Source organism: Cetorhinus maximus, chromosome 4, assembly GCF_964194155.1.
Source record: "Cetorhinus maximus chromosome 4, sCetMax3.hap1.1, whole genome shotgun sequence".
Classification (NCBI taxonomy): domain Eukaryota; kingdom Metazoa; phylum Chordata; class Chondrichthyes; order Lamniformes; family Cetorhinidae; genus Cetorhinus; species Cetorhinus maximus.
In genome coordinates, this window is record NC_135882.1 from 6450752 (window position 1) to 6473602 (window position 22851).

The window sequence follows — 22851 nt, forward strand, 5'->3', positions numbered from 1 at the left end:
TACACTTAAGTGTTCAAAGTACTTAAAGTTCTTCATTTTTCAGCCTTGGTTATCTTTGAAAAATCCTATCTCTTTTCTCCTGCCCGGGATCTTCCCTGTTCTCTTGCTCCTGTCTTCCTCTTCCTATTCTGCTTTTCTCAGCTTTGCCTGTAAATTTTGTACAGATCTTCGTTAGAATATAGTGTCTGTATTGCACCTCCCAGCCGTACTTTTGGAGCATGAAGTGCAGCACATATGAATAACTATTGTTTCAAACCAGTGCTTAGCTCTTATTGTCACTGGAAATGAGATGCAAAAAAGGATCAGGTTTCTAATAATCAGTTACTACAGTGAACTTCTGTAAAACAGCCTGCACTGTTTCTATCATGTACTTTCTTCAATGAAATAAACGTTCTTTAAAGTTGAACACTCAACAAATTCCATACGTGCGACTTTGTGGCTGTTTAAGTAGAACACCACCCAAAGCTGTACTTTGTTGCTTCATACAGGTGTGCAATGGATCCACAGAAGATGCTGCTCTCATGGGATGGGAATGAAAGCCGGAGCCCTGTGCACGATATAACGTCAACAACAGACACTGATGCAGCTAGTCAAGATGATGTAGGTTAGTGCATGACTCTTGAGTTAGTTTTATCAAATTTACAAAGTGTGCTACTGAATAATGTTTATTCATTAGGTAACTTATTTGATAATTGTCAAAAAATGTATGTAGTGACTTGATCTAAAAGAAACTTTTGCAATTAAAGACAAAGGACGTTTGCACTGTAAACACATAGTCCTACCTACACCCTATGGACTGAAGCAGTTCAAGAAGGTGACTCACCACCATCTTCTCAAGGCTAATTCAGCATGGGCAATAAATGCTGGCCTTGCCAGTGACACTTACATCCTACAGATGAATTTTTCTTTTACAAAGTGTCCTTCTAATCTTCTGGGTTTTTCAAGCTTTCAAACGCTTTACCTTAAAGCGAAGACCAAAAAAAATCTGAAATAAATTTTGTGATGTCGTACAGTTGGCAATTGCTGGGCTATATTAGCGTAGTGGTTATGTTACTGGACTAATGATCTGGACTCATGAGCTTAAAACCCATCGCAGCAGCTGTGAAGAATTTAAATTCAGTTAATTAAACAAACCTGGAATTTTAAAAAAAAAAGCCAACATCAGTAATGATGACAATGTAACCATGGATTGTCATAAAAACCATCTGATTTATTAATGGTATATTAATTTTGTTTTTAAGGTACACAAGTGAAGGGCGTTGTTTAATTAATCACTTAGAGCTGCATAAATTATGCTGCATTCTGTGAATAAATCTATTATCAAGTATCATCAAGAAAAGTATTAGTGTCTAACTTCATACTTCACCAATTGGGATTGTGATGATATGATTCTCTCGTGTTGTTTTGGGGGGGGGTGGAATGGGGAGAGATCTGCCGTCCTTGTCTGGAGGGGCCTATAGACTCCAGATCCACTTCAATGTGGTTGGCACTTAACTGCTCTCTGAAATGGCCTAGCAAGCCACCCAGTTGTCGAGAAAGCCACTCGCCTCCAACTTCTCAAGGGCAATTGGGGATGGACAATAATTGCTGCCTTTGCAAGCATCACCCACATTTCATGAATGAGTTAAATAAAAGTACCATAGCTTGTGGCCTTTGTGGATCAGTGCTAGTAGGTCATTCAAGTATTTTCCTAGCTTTTTTTGTTTGCTTATAACTTTAACTTCAGATTTAAGGGATCATTATTGTCTTGATTTTTAGCTGACACTGCCAGCGTCAACAGTCTGAGCATGCCCAGTGGACACACTAAGCGAATCGCCTTCCTGTTTGATTCAACCCTTACAGCATTCCTAATGATGGGAAACCTTTCACCGGTAAAGGCTTCTTAGATCTTTCTTTCATAGTGTATAGTGATTAGCACTATTGTATATAAGAAAGACTTGCAATTTAACAGTGCCTTTCAGGGCATCTCAAAGTGTTTTATGGCCAGCAAAGTACTTCTGAAGTGCAGTCATTTGTAATGTGGGAAGTATGGCAGCCAATTTACACAGCAAGCTCCCACAAACAGCAATGTGATAATGACCAGATAATCTGCCTTAATGATGTTGATTGAAGGATAAATATTGTCCAGGGCACTGGGGACACCTCCCCTGCTCTTCTTCGAAATAGTGCCGTGGGATGTTTTAGAGAAGAATAGGAATTTGATACAGCATAATAATGTACATGTGAAATTTCAGAGTTGTAGTAATTAAAATCTAAGAAAATGATAGGAAAAATAACCAAGTGTCATAGTTCAACAATGATATATTTGTTGTATAGTGCTACTGTTGCTTAGGTATGTGAAATTTTGCATCAGAAGTAATGCTGCAGTTGCTAACTAGCATGAACTAGCCTTAATACAGCTTTAGAAAAGTTGGGTAAACTTTGCACCAGTTTCTATATAGCATTACCGCAAACGCTTGACTTGTTTTTAATGTTAATTGTTTGTCTCTGTTTTGTGTCAGTTTTGTTCATGTTTCATTGTTTTTTTTTCCCTACAGAACCTAAAGAGCCACGCTGTCACAATGTTTGAAGTTGGGAAGTTATCGGATGAGTCACTGGACAGCTTCCTTGTCGAACTTGAGAAGGTGAGGTTACTGTTATTGGGGAGCGGTTGCTGCAATTGGCTTTGAAGCCATCTGTAGGTCACCGGATGTTCAAAACGATGAAGTACATTAAAATTCTAAGGTGTTTTGATAGAGCAAATAAGGAGAAACTGGCTCCCATAGCAGGAGAATCAGTTACGAAAGGACACAGATTAGAATAAAAGAATCATAGAATCTTTTATTCTATTCTAAGGACACAGAATTAAGGTAATTGGCAAAATAGACTTGGGGATGAGAGGCAACATTTTTATGTCACAAGTTAAAACCTGGAATGTGCTATCTGAAAGGATGGTGGAAGCAGCTTCAGAAGTAACTTGTGTTAATTCTATGTTAACTGTTTAATTGTATTAATTATTGTGGGACTAACTGGGCTTCACTTGACACAGATTAAAACTTGTGTTTTCAAATTATGCCTTGGTCACTTTACTGTGGTTAAACATTAAGACATAATTGTTATAGGTTTCATTTTCCTTAATGTGGCTTTGTCAATTCTGGAGGGATAGGATTGAAATGCCATGTAATTCTTTATAAAGTTGAACAGCAAGTATTGAAATTCATTGTAGCATACACCCTACAAGCTGGACGCAGTTTGATTGTGCTGCATTACGGTGTCACTGTGCTCCTAAGTGAACAGCTAGTAGTAGAACATTGCTTGAAATCGGTGGAGCTTTTACACTGGTCAACAGAGTGGATTAAGTAATTCAGTCAATTCCACTTTAAGGAGGTGCAGAAGCTTATTGAATTTCCTGAAATAGCTGGTGTGTTTAATGTGTTGTAAACAGGTCCTTTGCAATTGACTTCCATGGTGATAGGGAATTGCATCAGGAGGTGTATGCTTGTAATGTGTACCTCTGTAAATATAATGTAAAGATTAGATCCAGTTCTATCCTTCGACTGCTTTCCTGGATTGGGACAACTCAAAAAGGAAATTGAGTAAATACTTGAAAAGGAGAAATTTACAAGGCTATGAAGAAAGAGAAGGAGGAATGAGACTGATTGTGCCTGTGCCGACTCTTTGAAAGAGCTATGCAGTGGGCTGAGTGGCCTGAATTTCGATCCATAAGCAATACAAAATATAAATTTGGTTTCCTAGTTGGTAGAGAACAGAAGAGACTAAAATATTAAATGGAAGTAACTGACTTTCTAGTTAGTTAAATGTTATTTCTGAGAGGTTTTACAAATCACTATTAAAACTTAATTTTTCCAATGAAGAATTTAAGTTTTTAGATGTAGCACCTCCATACAGAGCTCAATATTATCAGCAGTCTAATACACTGTACAAGTTTGATTATGATAAAGCAGTTTCCTCTGCTTTATCAAGGCTGCTCTGTCGTTAACACAAATGATCCAATAGGCACAGCCGTGCAGTAAAATTTAGAGGTGCCAAATAAAGACACTCTCAATCCTGCCACGCTGCTCAGCCCAAAATTGTATGACACGATTTGTCAGCTCTACTGTGTTTATGTAAAGTGAATAACAACAACTTACCCCTGTACGGCCCTTCAACATTGTAAGACATCCCAAGATGCTTCACAGGAGCATCATCAGACATAAGTTTAAAAATAAGCCACATCAAGAAACATTAGGACAGCCTGGTCAAAGAGGAAGGTTTTAAGGGGCATCTTCAAGGAGGAGAGAGTTGGAGAGGTTTATGGAGGGAATCTCGGAGCTGAGAACCTGAAAGTGCATCTGCTAGTGGTGGAGTGAAGTGGGTGTTCAAGGGGTCCGAATTGGAGGAATGCAGCTATCCTGTAGGCTTGTATGGCTAGAGGAGGTCACAATGAAGAGGAAGCAAGACCATGGAGAGCCATCAACATCCCATAAAGGAGAGGCAGGACCATTAAAAACCGTGCCCTACATCTAGTGAACAAATGTAATCTCAACATTCGACCAGTAGTTCCCACCCCACCCCACCCTTCAAGCTGGGTGCAGTCTGATTGTGCTGCATTGCTGTGTCACTGTGCTCCTAGGTGAACAGTTAGTTGTAGAACATTGCCTGAAATCAGCAGAGCTTTTACACGGTCAAAAAGTGGATTAAGTATTTCAGTTAATTTCACTTTAAGGAGGTGCAGAAGCTTATTGAATTTCATGAAATAGCTGGCATGTTTAATGTGTTACAAATAGGGCTTTTGCAATTGACTTCCGTTGTGTTAGGAAATTGCCTTGGGTAAGCAGTGGCCCAGCACTTGCATGGGCAATATATGTGGCAGCAACTGTACTTGAATTTTCATGATGTGTTTACTTTTATTGACGACCAAGGAAGGAATAATGATTTGCAAATCTCAAAGCATCAATTTAAAAACACATCATGTAATTTCCTGTGATGAAATTGGAACTTGATTTTATTGAAACGTATAAGATTCAGAGGGGGCTCGACAGGATAGATGCAGAGAGGATGTTTCCTCTCATGGGGGAATCTAGAATTGGGGGCACGGTTTCAAAATAAGGGGACTCCCATTTAAGACAGAGGTAAGAAATTTCCTCTCTCAGAGGGCCTTTAGTGTTTGGAATTCTCTTCCCCAGACACCAGTGGAGGACGGGTCTGAATATATTCAAGGCTGAGTTAGATTTTTAATTGACAAGGGAGTCACGTGTTATGGGGGGGGAGGTGGGGGAGCGCAGGCAGGAAAGTGGAGTTGAGGCCACATTCAGATCAGCCATGAACCTTTTGAATGGCAGAGCAGGCTTGAAGGGTTGAATGGCCTACTTCTATTCCCTATTCCACTCCTGAAAACCAAGAGGTTCTGATTGTTACCACACTTTTTTAAGTATAAGCATTTCATTTTAAACATTTTTGTTTCAATGCAGTTTAGAGTCTCAAAGTAATCAGAGTGTTTAATATTAAAGGTTCAAAACACTGGTGAGGGGGAAGCCCAGAGGTACTTTGATCATGCACTAACTCTGAGAAACACTATACTCTTCCTGCGACATAATAAAGAGCTGGTTACAGATGATGAACAACCAAACAATGGTAAGATTTATACTTTGTTGAAAATAATTGCTCAAAGTTATTTTTTTCCAAATTATGCCTTGGTCACTTTACTGCGTTAAACATTAAGACATAATTGTTATAGGTTTCATTTTCCTTAATTGTCACTTTGTCATTTCTGGAAGGATAGGATTGAAAAGCCATGTAATTCTCTACAAAGTTAATCAGCAAATATTGAAATCCGTGGTAGCATGCTTTAAAATAGGGACTGGCACGATTCATGCCAGGCAAGTATTGCAGGTTGTTAAGTAATGACTTGCATTTAAGTTGCACTGCTTAGATTGGTAGCATGTCAGTGCTTTACAGAGAGACGAACGTGGGTGTTGGGTGGGGATGAAAGAATGGGTGGTGCAGGGTTGTGACCACTGCTGAAGAATAAAGCCTTTCACTCGGCTTTCAAAAGCAGGGAAGAGTTAAGACAAGGAGGGGTTTGGAATGGGTGTTTGAGAGCAGGGTCATAATGGGTAAAAAAAAAGTGGCCCTTGTTAATGGAACAAAGAGGATGGAGGGGAGCTTTTTTTAATATCTTTGTTTCTGGGATGTGGGATCTGGGATCTCTGGCAAGGCCAGCATTTGTTGCCCATCCCTAATTGCCCTTAAGAGCAGTTAAGAGTCAACCACATTGCTGTAGGCCAGACCAGGTGCGGACAGCAGATTTCCTTCCCTTTTTAAAAATTTTTTTAACAGCTGATAATTTTTTCATGGTTACCATTGCAGAGACTAACTTGCAATTCCACACTTTTTTTTAAAAATTGAATTTAAATTCCACCAGCTGTCTTGGTGGGATTTGAACCCGTGTCCCAGGGCATTAGCTTGGATTTTTGGATTATGAGTTCAGTGATGTCACTGCTATGCCACCATCTACCCTATCTGAGTATCTGAGGAGCAATGGGGGCAAATGGGGGAGAACAGTTGCAGGTGGTCACGAGGATAGGAGGGGTGAGGATATGGTAACATTGTAGATAAGAACAAAGATGCTGAAGCTGGTCCTTAGAGACAAGCTGAGCCATTGGAACTTGACAAGGGGGAAGAGGAGAGTGGCTTTAAGAACAAGGACATGGACAGTAGTATTCTGAATGAGATGCAGATTATGGAGGATTAAAAGTGACTGAGCATTATTTCCACGTTAGTGAATTGCTTAATAGATTAACAGATTAGTTAATATGATGAAGTCCCAGAAGAAACAGACCTTTTTTTTGACTGGCAGAAACTTGACCAATTGGTTTTATGCTGTGAGCAAAAGAGCATTAAAAGTGATAATTGATTGAAGAACATTGTTTAAATGAGTTGTTACTTTTTAGACTGTCTAATTTTCATTCTTCCCAGATGGAGGTTGGGAATGTTCAGCACTATAGTTTCTGATTCTTTTAAGCTTTGCTGGAAGTATCAAAAGTCATATAAATACAAGGTATATATATGCTTGTTATACTGAAAAGTCCTATTTTTAAAAAAAATGACAACCATTAATTAAATTCTTTGGAAATGAACTTTCCTGGCACCAATACAGAATGTATAATGTGCCTTCCCCACCCCCCCCCAAAGAGTGGCTCTGTGAATGAGATTTTACTTTCTGATGAGATTGTTCTGTTTCAGGCTTTCCATTAGATCTATTGCGTTGCGAGAGCTTGTTGGGGTTGGATCCTGCAACTTGCAGCAGAGTCCTGAACAAGAATTATACTCTGTTGGTCTCCATGGCACCACTTAGCAATGAAATCCGGCCAATAAGCAGCTGTACCCCACAGGTAAGCACATGAGTTACGGAATGATCTTCCGATATGACCTTTTATACTTCTAGATCCGCTAGGGAGTGTTGCTAATTAGACAGCTCTTTCAGAAGAACCAGCACAGGCCGAATGGCCGACTCCTGTGCTGCATAATTCCATGATGTGTGGCTGAAATAGTGGAAGAAGCAGATTGAGTTCAAACGGGAATTGGATATGTACTTCAAAAGTAAGCTTTGCAGGAGAAAGAGCATTGGGTGGTTTTAGGATTCTGTCAATTAGTTATCCCTGCTGTTAGCCTAATTGCTGAATAGTAATATAGCCATTATATAGTAATATAACCATCTATAACCACTGCATGTTGAAGCTATAGCCAGCTGCGTACCTATTGATTGCAGAGATGAGTGCCAGTTCTAAAGATCTGGTGGGAAAGCAGCCACCAATAGGTGTATGCATGTGACAGCTTCAACATGCATCATTTGGTGGCCTCATATACAGGTTGTAGATGCTCAGCTACGCACAATGCACAAAACGCCACTAGAGTTTTAATATTTTTGCTTTGTTCTATTGTATCCCAGTAAAATATGACTAATTACAGCCCACAATACAAACTGAACATCACAGTAAGAATGAATGTTGTTGTGGCACAGCAAATGGTAAATGCTAAGCTGCTCAAATCCCAGAGAGAAACTTGAAACAACTAACATAACTGTTTTGCAATTTGTATTTTTATTTCGAGGTATGTGCCTTGAATTCAGTAGTAATAAGTCCACCGAGTCTTAGAGGTTTTCTTTACAAAACTAAATTAAACATTTATTAATAAAATAAATAATTTTAAGCACATACATAGGTCTCTACAAATTACTACTATAACTCCTAGCTTCCCTAATTACTCTGACTCCCAGTTACACCCCTGTTAAGGTAACAGTAAAAACAAAATAGATTTTAACAGGTTCATGCAAAGCTCGCAACCCTGGACAGGGATATTCACTGTGAATTCTCTTAGCTTCGATTCCTATAGGCAACAGCTTGGTACATAGAGGCTGGAGGGTTTTCACATTTGTTAGATCTTAGAATGTCTTCTGCTTATACATAGCCTTCTCTCCTTTATACATATTTTCTTCTTTGAATGCAAATTTCACTGTTTCAATATGCCTTTGGACTTTACCTTTCTAATAATAAAAATCTTTCATTGTGCCAGTTTTATCAGTACGCTTTGGGAAAAATAAACACACTGTTTGGCTTCTTCTGGCTAAGTGTAACATTTCACCCTCTCTTTTGAAATTCAAATGACTCTGGTTTATCCAAAAATTTAAATTTTCCTTTACACTTCACATTCTAAAACTTCAGCCATGTTTACTTACTTAGCATTTCAAACCTTGCTTCTCTTCTGATACATCAAAGCCTTCAGACCAGCTGTCTTTAATTCCATTAAGTCCCACACACACACACAGACTATCCAGACCCCACTATTCCTACTTTACAATAAATCCCAATAATGATATGAAAATTATTATATTTTTATGACGATGTCCAGAATTTCCATCCACGTCTCTCTGTATCAATGCACATTTTTGTTTGCTCTGTGGGAGCTGTTGAAGTTCAGAAAAGATGTGATCAGCTACAATGAAACATTAATAACAAATAGAAGACCAGAAATGATTAAAAGCAAAATACTGTGTATGCTGGAAATCTGAAACAAAAAGAGAAAATGCTGGAAAAACTCAGCAGGTCTAAAAGCATCCTTGGAGAGAAAGACAGAGTTAACAGTTTCGAGTCCATATGACTTCTTCAGAGCGCTGAAGAAGAGTCATATGTACTCGAAACGTTAACCAGAAATGAGTAGTTGATTGAGGGAGACTGAAAGATTTAATTTGTTTTGTTCGTTTAAGACGTGCTTTAAGCATGAATCATTTTTTATTTCTTTACATTTATTGTTTCTAAATGTACAGTGAAACTCTCTCTTTGATTTCATATTAATTTTGACTATGTTTCCACCAATTTCTAACTGCCTGGCAAAAATGCCCTTATAACCTCTGATCCAGGTTTCTGCGATATGTACCATTGTGAGGTAAACTGGTGATTACAGTATACCTGAAACCTAACAGAATCTGTCATCAGCGCAGTGACTGGTCATCAGCTTTCTTTGGCTGTAATCACTTAATTTCAGATAACCTTGCATATACTTTGCGTTCGCTATCTGATGTTACACTGTGCCTAGAACTATAGCTGTGATAGGCTTGCAGTTTCTACTTCTGTCTGGATCAATGGCAAATTAACCATTCTTATACTTTCTGACCATGCGTTCTTAAACATTTTCTCAACTTTGAAAATTTATTTGGATTTTTCTAACTTCTTGAAAACTTCCTGCAACACTCAAAGACTTATGAGCCTCGAGAAAGCTGAAGTACCATGATCACTTTCAAAGGTGTCAATGAGCAGACAGTATGTATAAGATTATAATTAGCAGACATTAATTAGTTTTGCAAACTACACTTTCAATTCTTTCTTTTCTCCTTCCCCCTCACCACCCCCCCCCAAGTATTTAAATAATTGAGAGCAGGCAGCAAACTCACATTTCCCCACCCCCCCCCCCCCCTCCCGTCCCCTCTCCCGTGTCTCTCTCTCCCTCTCCTTCCCTCTCTCCTCTTTTCCCTCTCTCTCTTTCTCTCCCTGCCCCCCCCCCCCTGCCTTTTTCCTTCCCCACCCCCAAGTGTTTGTATGTGCAAATATAATTTAAGGCACACTTAAAAATGTTTTGCAGATAGAATATACAAATAGTATACGCTTATGTTTTGTCTGAAAAGAGATGAATTGGCTGCCAAAAGGATATAAAAACATCTGCATCATTTATTTTGTCCATTGCAAAATCCAGCTATAATCCTCTTTTGCAGCTTAAAAGCTTCTTTGGGTATGTCTCCAGTGAGTCAAAGTATAAACATATTAAGGAATGGAGTGCTAGCATTTTTATTGCATGTAACGTGCAGACTGCAATGAGGCAGAGAATCTTGTGGGGTCAACAAAAGGAAGTCACAGACTCTGGAACCACTGAATTATTCATCTTATCCAATGAGGCACGATTCTGAACAGGCTATCTTATTTTTGAAGGCCTTTTAATGCAATGTATATCAATTCTTGGAAGTAGGTCTTTTAACAAAAATCTGGTCTTTAAAGGCCTGTCAGTGCAAATGTCTTTGCTAGGAATTTGTGACCGGTCGGATTACCGATTTGTTAGGTTTTATTCAGCTGTGTCTAATTAGTTATAACTTGCTGGAGTTGAAATGAATGCCATAAGATGGCCCCTATTGATATTTTATACAGGCGTCTCGGTGCCTTAAACATAAAATAAAAACTGTAACATGAAATATTACTGAAAATACACAGTATGCTATTCAGCCTCTGAAAGGAAAAGATACGTTAATGATTCACATGTGATTTATATTTTTTATGATATGACTAAATAATTTAGCATACATCATTCATTTAATAAATCAATCATTTTTTTTGTTGTTCAAAACAATTAGCACATAGGACCAGCCATCCCAGAGGTTAGTTCAATCTGGTTTAAACTTTATATCTATCATATTACTGGACAAGGACCCCCATCATTGCTACTTTCAAAAGGATCAAGGCTCAGAAAACTTCCAGAAATTTTTCAGGTATTTTGAGAAATCATCCTTTCATAACTTTCCTGTTTTAAGTATGTGAAGTTCACTCATTACTGTGCTGCATCAGAACCATTGATTAAAAACGCAGTGTTGTTTTCTTCCTGTTATTTCCTCAGAGCTATGATCGATTACTTATAACCTCTTGGGGACATGATCCTGGTGTTGTTCCCACTTCAAATGTGCTCAGCATGCTGAATGATGCACTGACGCATTCAGCTGTATTAATACAGGTAAAAACATTTGACTCAATCTCCTGTCAGTCAAGCATCTTGCCTGCTGACCTGCATTGTTAGGAAACTTGCGATCCGACCCAGGGAAAGGTGCGGGGTTTTTTTTGATGTTCAGTTAATGACAGTGGTGCCAGTAATCTAACAATACTGATGTGTACTTGCAGTAAGTACGTGGCTTTATAGAAAGCGTTTTACAAAGGGTTTATATTAATCTTGTGAACAGACTTTAGTGCTTGTCTTCAGAAGGCTTGAGAATGTTGCGTTCAGTTGGAAGAAAATCTGGTATCTAGATGTCGAGACACAAAGTTTGTGATAACTTGGGGGATAATCTTAGTTATGTATTTTTTTTATTCCTCAGCAAGCAGATTTAAGAAATTACTTGATGTATTTTTAGAGTGCTGTTCTATCCTACAAGATTGTATGATTGGATCACACACTACGGTTTTTTCCAAGCATCTGAAATAGCTTTTATGATTCAACGCCTCTGTAATGTGATTCAGTTTAACTCCCACTAAGGTTGGATTGCTGTGCTACCAGTACTGTGTAATTTTAATAAAATGGACTAATATGTGATTGTTCATAGGGTTATGGTATCCACAGTGATGGTGAAACTGCTTATGTTCCATTTCCTTTTGATGAAGCAGGGATGAAAGGAGGTGAGCATTTCTCGTTACCTCCCATTATCGAGTCTGATTAAAGTATGCATGCACTGCTGGAAAATACTTGCAATGTGTCTGATCAACTTTTTTTCTTCAGATCAACTTCTACACATAACTCTCTGTTTTAAGATGCACTTTAGCCAAATAATGCTTTATCTTGGATTTGCTGCAGAATTCTCCCGGAGTAACATGTGTGCTCACCGAGCTTTGAAAGTGTTGAGGGCGAAAGTGGATCTGGACCATTTGTGTGGCTTTGTGAATATGCTGAACCCTCGTGTTCAGCGCACCAATGGAAGGCATCCTAGTGAAGACTTGGATGAGAAAGGTACGCAATCACCAGCTTAGTATGATCAAAACTACATCGGAAATGAACTTGCGCACCAATTTGTTCTAAGTCAGAGAAACCACTGAGATAGTTTAATCCATTTTAAAAGTTTTGCGATATTGTTGGAAAATAGCGCATTAATAAAATGTTTTGGTGTGAATAGAACATAAGAAATAGGAATAGGAGTAGACCATTCGGCCCCTCGAGCCTGCTCCGCATTGCAATAAGATCATGGCTGATCATCTTGGAATGTGAATGTGGAACTCAGGGCCACATACGTAGAATTTGCAGCACAGAAACAGGCCATTTGGCCTAACCGGACTGTGTCCGTGTTTAAACTCCACACCTCTTTCTTCACCTGACCATAACTGCATATTCCCCTTCCCTTCTCCCCCTCAGGTACTTAGCTTCCCCTTAAAGAAAGACTTGCATTGCTTTAGGGTCTTTCATGATCCCAGGACATCCCGTAGCACTCTATAATTGCTGAAGTACTTTCAAAGTATGGTCAATCTTGTAACGTAGGAAATGTGGTAGCCAGTTTGTGCCTAGCAAGCTCCCACACACAACAAAGATAACCTGTTTTTAGTCATTAGTTGAGGGATAAATATTGCCCTGGACACTAGGGAAAAGTTCTTTGAAGAGGATGCTATTCTTCAAAATATGCCATGGGAATTTTTAAGCCCACCTGATGGGGCAGAAAGGGGCGTTGGGTTGATGTCTGATCGGAAAACGGCATCTCCGATAGTGCAGCACTCCCTCAGTACTGCACTGGGTTTGTGCCCAAGCCTCTGGAGTGAGACTTGAACCCACAACCTTCTGACTGAGCGTGCTGCCCACAGGGCCTTGGCAGACTTCTTAAAGGCATTGATGCTAATGGCCTCAACAACTGCCACGTGGTTGCAAATTCCACACGGTAACCACTCTCTTGGTAAAGAGCGGAGTGATCAGGGTGAATAGCTTGGATGCATTTAAGAAGAATCTGGTTAAGTACATAGAGAGAGAGAGAAATTGTGTAGGGCGTGTTGATAGGATGAGATAAATTAAGGTAGGCTTGTGCGAAGCACAACCTCTGGTATACCACCAGCCAGACTAAACCATGCTGTAATTCTGTGCATTTTATTTGCACACCCATGTTATAAAATTTGTGCCATCAATGCACGGGCTCCACCAACTTCCTTGATCTTATCTTCAGCCTTCCTGCTGAAGAACTTTGCCTTGACGATGCCTGGCTGTTTTGGCAGTCTTCCTTTGCCCAGGACTTTATAGTAACCAGCATGCACAACATCAGTAACAGGTGCTGGCCCTTCAGGTTTCTTGGCATAGTTTAACCTGGTCTGTTCACTGACCAGCGTCCACAGCTTATCCAGATTTATGGTCGGACGGAATGACTGATTCTTCTTTAGACGGTCATTTAACGTACTTTGATTTAACAATGGACTTTGTGGCCAGATGCAGCAGTCACAGCCTGAAAAATCCATCTGAGAGATAATTAAATCATTGAAGAAGTTCACGGTTCAATGTAAAACCCTAATTACAAAACTCTTCAGATTATCATGATGTGAGTCACCTGAGCTTCCTTGTCATAGTTTTATATCCTTTAAATTGCTTCAATGGATTACAACAGACTTAACTATTTAACATAATTATTATGATCTCAGTTAAGCTGGGCTCACAACTAACCAGTTTATTGATGGCTGATACCAAAACAGAGTCAAGGTGTGCGATGTAGGCATGGGTGTTTTGAAGATCTTTAGATCTCCTATTGAGCAAAGAACTGTAAGCAGTCTGTGTGTCTGGGTGCTTTCCTTAATATATTAAAGTTGCTGGTGAGCAACTTTTTCCTAAATACTAATCTCCTTTTTTAGTTATCTAAATTGCCCTGCTGAAATCTGATTTTGGCAGTGTTGTACTTCAGGTGTCTTGAATGTTGTCAGCCATGGCTCAATGGGTAACACTCTTGCCTCCGAGTCAAAGTTGTGGTGTCAAGTCCTACTCCAGGGACTTGAATACAATATATCAGCTGACACACACAATGAGAGGATGGGGAGACGGTGGTCTAGTGATGTCACTAGCAAGCTAGAGGCTCAGGCTAATGCCTTTGGGACATGGGTTCAAATGGCAGCTGGTAGAATTTGAATTCAACGACTACATCTGGAATATAAAGTTAGTGTCAGTAATGGTGACCATGATAACTGTCAGCAATTGTAAAAACCCATCTGGTTCACTAATGTCCTATAGGGAAGGAAATCTGCCATCCTCATCTGGTCTGGCCTACATGTGACTCCAGACCCACAACAATGTGGTGGACTCTTAACTGCCCTCTGAAATGACCTAGCAAGCCACTCATTTCAAGGGCAATTAGTGATGAGCAACAAATGCTGGCCTTGCCAGCGATGCCCACATCCATGAAAGAATAAAGAACTCCCAGTGAGATGCTGAAAGTACTGTTGGAGATGCCGTCTTTCAGATGAGATACTAAATTGAATCTTGCCTGTCTCCTTGGGTGGATGTAAAAGATCCCATAGCTACTATTTCAAAGAAAAGGATGGGAATTCTCCTCCGTCAATCAACGTCACCAAAGCAGACTATCTGGTCATTATAATTTGCTGTTTGTGGGAGCTTGCTTTGTAATAATTGGCTGTAAAGCATTTTGGGATCTCCTGGGAGGCCGTAAAAGGCACTATATAAATGTAAGGTTTTTTCCCTCTAAGTTAGATTTTTTTAAAATCTTTACCTTGATCCCACAAAATGCACTTTGGGACCTCAAAACTCTCCCACCCTACTCCATTACTGAATGTTCCCATCTTCTGCAAAGATACTTGCTTAATGGTGCTGTTTTCACACTCTAAATTAACTAGAAACTGCCGTAAATAATGTTCTTATCAAACATATGGTGTGAATTGAAATATTTTGCAGAAGAATTTGAATCCCCCCCTGGATCTGATGCTCAAGGTAGTACTGAATCCTTTGAGTTGGTAACAGATGAGCCCATGGCTGACGCTGTGCCCAAAAGAATTGCTGAAGGTAAATAAAATTATTGTAGTACAGAAAGTGAGTGTTTCTGAAAAAAGAGACATGCTGTCAAAGCTTTTTGTCTGGAACTCCCCACCTTACAGCACTGCGGGAGCACCTTCACCACACAGGCTGTAGTAGTTCAAGGAGGGGGCTCACCACCTGAAGGGTAACTAAGGATGGGCAATAAATGCTGGACTTGCCATTGACACCCAAATCATGAGAATTAATTTTATATTTTAAAAAACTGGGCTTCCTGTTTCTCCGTGGCTCCATGAACCCTGTGATCACCTTGAGGCATCCGTTTCAAAATATCCCACACCTGATCCCCGGTCTGTGCTGCACTAGCAGATCTCAACCACTGGACCAGACTCTTGGGTTGGAATGGGGAAGAATGAGCTGGCCTCTTCTAATTGCGATCCAGTGACTAATGTCTGCCTCACTATCTCTGTAATCTCCTCCAACCATACAACCCTTTGAAATTTCTGCACTCCTCCAATTCTGGCCTTTTACGCATCCCCTATTTTAATTGCTCCACCATTGACATCAGCTATCTAGACCCCATGACCTAAAATTCCCTCCATACATCTCTCCTCATCTCCATCTCTTCCAGTTTGAAGATGCCATTAAAAGCCTGCCTCTTTGACCAAGTTTTTGGCAACCTGTCCTAATATCTTAAGTTGCTAGGTGTTAAATTTTGTCTGATAATCGCTCCTGCAAAGCTCCTTGGGATGTTTGAAGACATCAAGGGTGGTGTAAAGATGCAAGTTGTGGTTGTATGTGAGTTAGCTGTGATGCCCCACAGGTCAAATAGCCCTTGCCACCTATAGTCAAGACTTGTATGCATCAAATGTTTCTTTTTGGGCAAGGCATCCACAGGATGAGGAAAGGAGGGAACAGGAAAATTTTGGTGCGCTGATTTTTGCAATGTTCTAATTTTCCAGCCTCCATAACAGAACAGGATTGGATTCCTCTGGAGCTGTGCTTCGGGATCCCGCTCTTCGTTTCAGAGCTGAACAGGAGTGTCTGTCAGAAAATTGCCACACATCAATTATGTGGGAAGAAAAGGTAAATATTGTCTCAGGCTTTGCACATTATGTTTATTATTGCCTTTGCAAGTACACAGCTCGAGTTGCTATGTCACATAATCATGCCACACAGGAGGAGGCCACTCAGCCCATCATGCCTGCACCGGCTTCCTAAAAGACCTACCAATTAGCCCCACTCCCCTACTCTTTCTCTATAGCCCTGCAATTTTTTTTATTTCCTTCTGAAGTTGAGATCCAATTTCCTTTTGAAAGTTACTATTGAACCTGCTTCTACCACCCTATGAAGCAGAGCATTCCCAGATCATCTGTGCCTCAGTTGGTTGTACCCTTGGGAGGTTGTGGGTTGAATTCCCGCTCTAGGGCTTGAGCACAAAAGTCAAAATTGACACTGGAATGCTGAACTATCAGGGGGATGCCTTTCGGATGAGAAGTTAAACTGAGGCCCTGCCAGTCCTTTCAGTGGGCGTAAAAGATTCCATGGTACTGTTTCTAAGAAGAGTTCTCCCCGGCATCCTGGCCAATATTTATCCCTCAATTAACATCACAGAAACAGATTACCTGGTCATTATCATACTGCTGTTTGTGGGAACTTGCTGTGCACAAATTGGCTGCTGCATTACCTACATTACAACAGTGACTACACTTCAAAAATACCTAATTGGCTGTAAAGCCCTCAGGTGATCCTGCACTATAAAAATGAAAATCTTTCTTTATCACCACAGCTCAGTGAGTGGGGGTGGGGGGTGTGGTGGGTGTGGTGGTGGGGGGTGGGGTGTGGAAGAAATGCTTGAGATCCATCTACCCTGACTTTTTTGCCAATTTATTAAATGTGTCCTCTGGTTACAGACCTTCCTGCCAACGGAAACAGCTTCTCCTTCTTCCCTCTATCAAAATGGCACACAATTTAGAACAGTTCTGTTAAATGTCCCCTTAACCTTTCTCTGCTGTAGGGAGAAGGATCCCAGCTTCTCTAGCGCCTCTATGTAACTGAAGTCCTGTATCTCCGGAACCATTTTTAAAAATGTATACTACGATTTCTTGTCAACCACGTATGCACTTGACCGTTTTACGTTGTTGCGTCCATAAAGATGGTCTTGCGAGTAACACCTGCGGTGAATTCGGGTAGTGGCGTCACGTTGAATAACTTTGCGCGTTCTTAACTGTGGCAGAGTTTCCCTCAGATTTTTGAACGGTGATCCAATTGTTTCTGTATTTTTCTGCCATTTTTTTAAACTTCTGCACACTATGAAACAGAAGAGAAGAAAAAAAAAAATCAGCTGACTGATAATCTTCTCTCAGCCCTGTATGACCAAGTGGATAAATACAGTCCTCCCATGCTAGAAAGATACACAGGTCGGAGATGGGGCTGGAAACCTGGAGGCTGAATTCTCCAATCTGCATTGACTTTGAGCGCAGCTTAGATATTGGACTTATTGCCTTTAACCTAAAGTTAAATACAAATTGTTGTTGAAGGGGCCCTGTTCAATCCTTTTTACACTACACCCTCTACCTTAAGGATCACAAGCCAGCCAGGCTCCTGTTGATCTGCAGTGATCCCATTCTTCCACTTACAGTTTTAAACATAATTACTTGGTATCCACTTTTGGGCATTTTAGCCCTGAGAAAACGTTGGTGTGGGCGGGAGGGTATAGATGGTTTGGAAGAGGAGAACATGCAACCTTAAGGTGATCACGAATGAAGTTCAGTTCCAAGTGAGAGCAGCTAAGACTGTCGAAAAGGAAGTAAATTATCATTGGAGATGCCAACTGTTTTGGGCCTGTACAAGTTAACTATTTGCGGTATTATTTTCGTAGTTAACGCATTGGTAGAAACCTGTCCTACGCATTCAAAATGATCAAAACCTGCAAAAAGGTTAAAAATTCAAAATGCTGTTAATTTGCTTGGCTCAAACCGGTTTGTTTACATTTTCCACTTTGTCACTGTAAACACAGCATTACGTTATTTATTTTCTTTTCATGTTGATCTTCCTGTGCAATTGGTTGATGGATATATTTGCAGAGAATTAATCCACTGTGTCCTGTTCTCTCTACAGCCTTCAGAAACTTTTGCATTCCAGTAGGAAACTCTCTCTGCAGGTCCTCAGCTTTGTACAGTCATTCCAGGTATAAACTACCCAAAACATTCAATGTTGTGTGCATATGAAATTGATTTTAAAAAAAACGATTGGGATTAGGTGAGAGGGATGAGGCACTACCCCTTCAGCGTTCAAATTCAGGATGAAAATCTATCCTGTTGGCTTCAACAATCTTAAATCACTTGAGTTTGGCAGCCTAAAGTTAGTTTCTAACTTTTGTTATTGGTACATGAGTAATAATTGGTACTAAACCGGTAATATCAAAGAATGGCTGTAGAAAATAATGCAGAACGTTGGGGCTGAGACACAGAGGTAGAGTATAGGGAGCTTTATTCTGCATTTAATCATGATGGACTGGCTTTGGGAGTGTGACACCGGGTACCTGAAATGAAGTTGAGTTCCATTGTCCAGCCTGAGCATCCCTCACCTCAATACCTACAAAATCAATCATATAAAAGTAACACAAGTAGGACAAAGTATTACCAGCACAGCAACAAGCCATTTTGCCCAACTGGTCTGTGTTGGTGTTAATGCTCCACATGAGCCTCCTGGCACCCTACTTCATCTCACCCTATCAGTATATAAGAACATAAGAATTAGGAGCAGGAGTAGGCAATTCAGCCCCTCGAGCCTGCCCCGCCATTCAATATGATCATGGCTGATCTAATTTCGGCCTCAACTCCAATTTCCCGCCCCCTCCCCACAACCTTTCAACCCGTTACTAATTAAAAATCTGTCTATTTCCTCCTTAAATTTATTCAGTGTCCCGGCATCCACTGCACTCTGAGATAGTGAATTCCACAGATTCATGACCCTTTGAGAAAAGTAATTCCTCCTCATCTCTGATTTAAATCTACCACCCCTTAGCCTAAAACTATGGCCTCTCGTTCTAGAATGCCCCACAAGGGGAAACATCCGCTCCACGTCTACTTTGTCTATCCCTCTATTCCTTTCTCTCTCATGTTTTTATTCAATTTTACCCTTAAATACAAATATGTTATTTGCCTTAACCATTCCTTGTGATAACGAGTTCCACATTCTCACCACTCTCTGGCTAAAGAAGTTTCTCCTGAATTCTGATTTATTAGTTACTATCTTATATTTATAACTCTTACTTTTGGTCTCCTCTACAAGTGAAAATATCTTCTATACATCTGCCCTCTTAAACTTTTTTTAAACACCTCTTTCAGGTCACCCCTCAGCCTTCTCTTTTCTAGAGAAAAGAGCCCCAGGTTGTATAATGTAACGTACCATACTACATACTCTGTCTGTAACTTCACCTCCAAGATATGAAACCACATGACTATAAATCCAATTAGACAAACTGCACACTCTTGTCTTCCTTGACTCCTCTATGTTCTATCGATAATCCACCACCATTTCCTATTCTAGCTCTCGACTTTCCTCCTCTAATCAAGGATTTTAAAATCCAATCATTCAATTGGTGCATCTCGATTTACCACAGCTCTTTAAAACATTGCTGGCCTACTCTGCTATATTACTCTTGGCTGTTTCATAGGAACAGTAGAGGGCAGAAAAAAGGACTAATGGAATTAACCTACATACGATCAACATCAGTCACTCAGCATCTGTGATCAGTCACAGGAATTGATTTCATTTTGTGTTTCAGCAATTTTGGCAGCATGAGGTGATGTTTTTATTTTGTAAGTTTAAGTCCAAATGAGTGTTTCCATATATGGTGCACTTGTATGTTAGAATGTTTTATTTATTTATTGGATGACCTTTGTTAGGACAATTACTACTTATTATTTGGAGATGATGTTATGATTGTTTAGTCTCTCAAGCTTGTTCAGCCGTTCAGTGAGATCAGGTTTTGTTTTATAATGCTCCTTGGAGTATTTCATTATATCAAAGGCACTATATAAATAGAAGTTGTTGCTGGTGTGTTTGTGTTGCTGGTCGTGCATTACGATAAATGTTGGCAGCAATTGGGCAGAAACCGACCACTTGAAATATGTTTGAGTATTAAGAAAGTAACAGGTGAGATAGATAAGGAAACATTGACTGTAATTGATATGTTTCTGGAAAGCTGTTTGCTTTACAAAGCTAGCTTTTCGTAACTGCTGTTTTCTTGTGTGATCTGTGTTCAGGAAACTGGCAACTCAGATGGTAGTATTACAACTTTATTTACTCAATCATCATCCGTTGATGTCGGAGTCCCACTTCCAGCCAAGAATCTGATCTTCAAAGATGGCGTTTTGTCTGAATGGATTGGACGGTCTCCCTCATCTCTACATATTGCTAGATTGCACAAGGACCAAACTAATTAAACCCTTTTGTCTTGTTAAAATACTGCTCATCTCAAGCAAGTGTCAGAATAGCAGTGTCTGCCTGTCTCCTCGCCTTTTTTCTTTCTCGCCCTTTGCCTTTCTCTATATCTCTCTCCCTCGCCTTTCTCCCTTGCCTTTCTCTATCTCTCTGTCAGCCTTCACCTTTCTCCCTCACCCCTTCCCTTTCTCTTTTTCTCTCTCTTGCCATTTACTCTCGCCAGTTCCCACAGGACAGCCAAGTTTTACACGCTGATTCAAATTGATGTGGTTATATAGCACCTTAATAATGTTTTAATAAAAAAAAGCCTAAGGACTCATGTGTGATTTAAATCTCTTGTGAAAACTGCTGAAGGAGATGATCTCTTGGATAACTGTAAACAGACTGGTTGCTTGTTTTAGGTTGAAGAATATCTTGGTGATTTCCCCTTAACTCCCATATGTTGGAAAAAGAACATTATTTTAAATAGGGTTGGCACAACCACTTGCCCCCTAAACCATAATATCAACACAGTGAGAAGATGAGCTTTAATATCCACTGCAACTCTGTGGAATGGTGACCATACCCTTGCTGCAACTATTTAGGTCAGTTTTCTGCTTTTCCTCCTGTCCAGGGGATGGTTGGAATCAACGTTTAGTAGCCCAGTTATAAACCGGTGACCGCTTAGTCAGGCATAAATGTTGGCCATTATCAGCACCGTGTTAACCATATGGATGATATGGTAGATTTTTAGTTGTTCACCCTTTGAGCTGCTGAGTGACAGCTGCTTGGGGACAAAAATGTACGTTCGCATACCTCAAATCCCAAATCAAATTGAAAACTACTCCACTGCAAGTTAACAAATCGTGCACGTGACTGAAGGATAATGTTGAAATACATTTCAAGTACCACTTTAAACTTGAGTGTTATGCATGGGTACAGTTTGAGAGCAAGATCTTCATGGCACTGAATATCAGTATGTTAAACTATTAGCTGGTGTACAATGTGCTACAAATATTGTCTGTTACATGCTGTCATAAAAACGCAGTTGAAAGGGGAAACTGTTTTTGTTTTGTGCTGCTTTAGTTGAGAACAAATTTATTGACTTAAGCTGGTGTGCGAGCCACTCAACGGCCACACCATCTAGCTTCATTCGTTGATGAGTCTGCCTTGATCTTGTGATTTCTGAAAGATGACAAACTGGACTCTGATATCAAGTATCAACATATCAGTTTCACCCATGTAAAATTGTATGAACATAAATGGAGAAAGGTCTCAATTAAGTTAAATGTACCTTTTTTTTAATAGTAGAAATTCTGTCTAATGTAAGGGTCTATTTTTGCATAACAGTAAATAGTTTTTACTATCGATCTGTTGTAACTCTGGCTTCAATAACAGTTGCGTTGATTATTTTGTACCTTTTTTCAGGATCCCATTGCTGAAGTTGATTTGGAGGGATTCTGAATTTAACAGTTTCTATTTTTAAGTTTTGCTCATTTTTTTTAAATTGGGAAATGGTTTGGGGGCAGTGAAGTGACCAATAAAGGCTTTCTTGCAACCTACAAAACATGTACAAACAGCAGATCTTTTTCTTTTGAAATCATTGCAAAACTGCTCTTTTATGTGCAGTTTGAGCTGCTACTTAAAAGTCAATTTCATTTTTATATAAGTATTAAAGTATCTGACGTGCAATTGGAAGGTTCATTATCCAAGTGTCATTGGCTCATTCACTGTATATTGCCCTCATCATCTTGGTCATGATAATCTGCATCCAAGATTGTGGATAATTTGTCAAGACAATGCCTTTTGTGGTCTGTTCTGGGAGCAGCAATGCTGTGCAGATGATGCTGAATGGCAGTGAATCAATTAAATCAATCACCATGTACTCTCTGTACTCGTCTTTTGTAATGAAATTTGTAGTGAAATTTCAAGAGTATTCCTTGTCTCATTTTCATTCTGTGGTGCTCTTCAGCCTTGAGGTGCAATGGATGCGAGAGTTATTATCTTTGCAAAAAGATTTATGAGGTGTAAGGATAGAAACCCTGAATAATATATATATAATATATATATATTAATATAGGCATCAAGTGTATATGTTCATTGATGCTTTTAATGGACCGTAATGTTGGGCAATGACCATTTGTCTTTTTCTTACACTGCATACTCCTACAGATTTTCATCTTGTTTTGCAAA

At 39.8% G+C, this 22851-nt stretch overlaps 1 protein-coding gene across 2 annotated transcripts in view; it reads left to right on the plus strand.

The window, feature by feature from the left end:
• The window catches only part of fam91a1 (family with sequence similarity 91 member A1), a 54159-nt gene extending 31616 nt beyond the window's left edge, over positions 1 to 22543 (plus strand). For both annotated transcript variants that reach the window (XM_078539884.1, XM_078539885.1), the window contains 13 exons: positions 489 to 604; positions 1759 to 1871; positions 2538 to 2624; positions 5490 to 5613; positions 7225 to 7373; positions 10877 to 11011; positions 11137 to 11250; positions 11834 to 11906; positions 12082 to 12234; positions 15151 to 15258; positions 16191 to 16314; positions 18349 to 18418; positions 20502 to 22543. In XM_078539884.1, coding sequence (XP_078396010.1) covers positions 489 to 604; positions 1759 to 1871; positions 2538 to 2624; positions 5490 to 5613; positions 7225 to 7373; positions 10877 to 11011; positions 11137 to 11250; positions 11834 to 11906; positions 12082 to 12234; positions 15151 to 15258; positions 16191 to 16314; positions 18349 to 18418; positions 20502 to 20681 — 1546 coding nt within the window. In that variant the 3' untranslated portion in view covers positions 20682 to 22543. The remainder of the gene's footprint in view (positions 1 to 488; positions 605 to 1758; positions 1872 to 2537; positions 2625 to 5489; positions 5614 to 7224; positions 7374 to 10876; positions 11012 to 11136; positions 11251 to 11833; positions 11907 to 12081; positions 12235 to 15150; positions 15259 to 16190; positions 16315 to 18348; positions 18419 to 20501) is intronic.
• Positions 22544 to 22851: the final 308 nt, after the last annotated feature.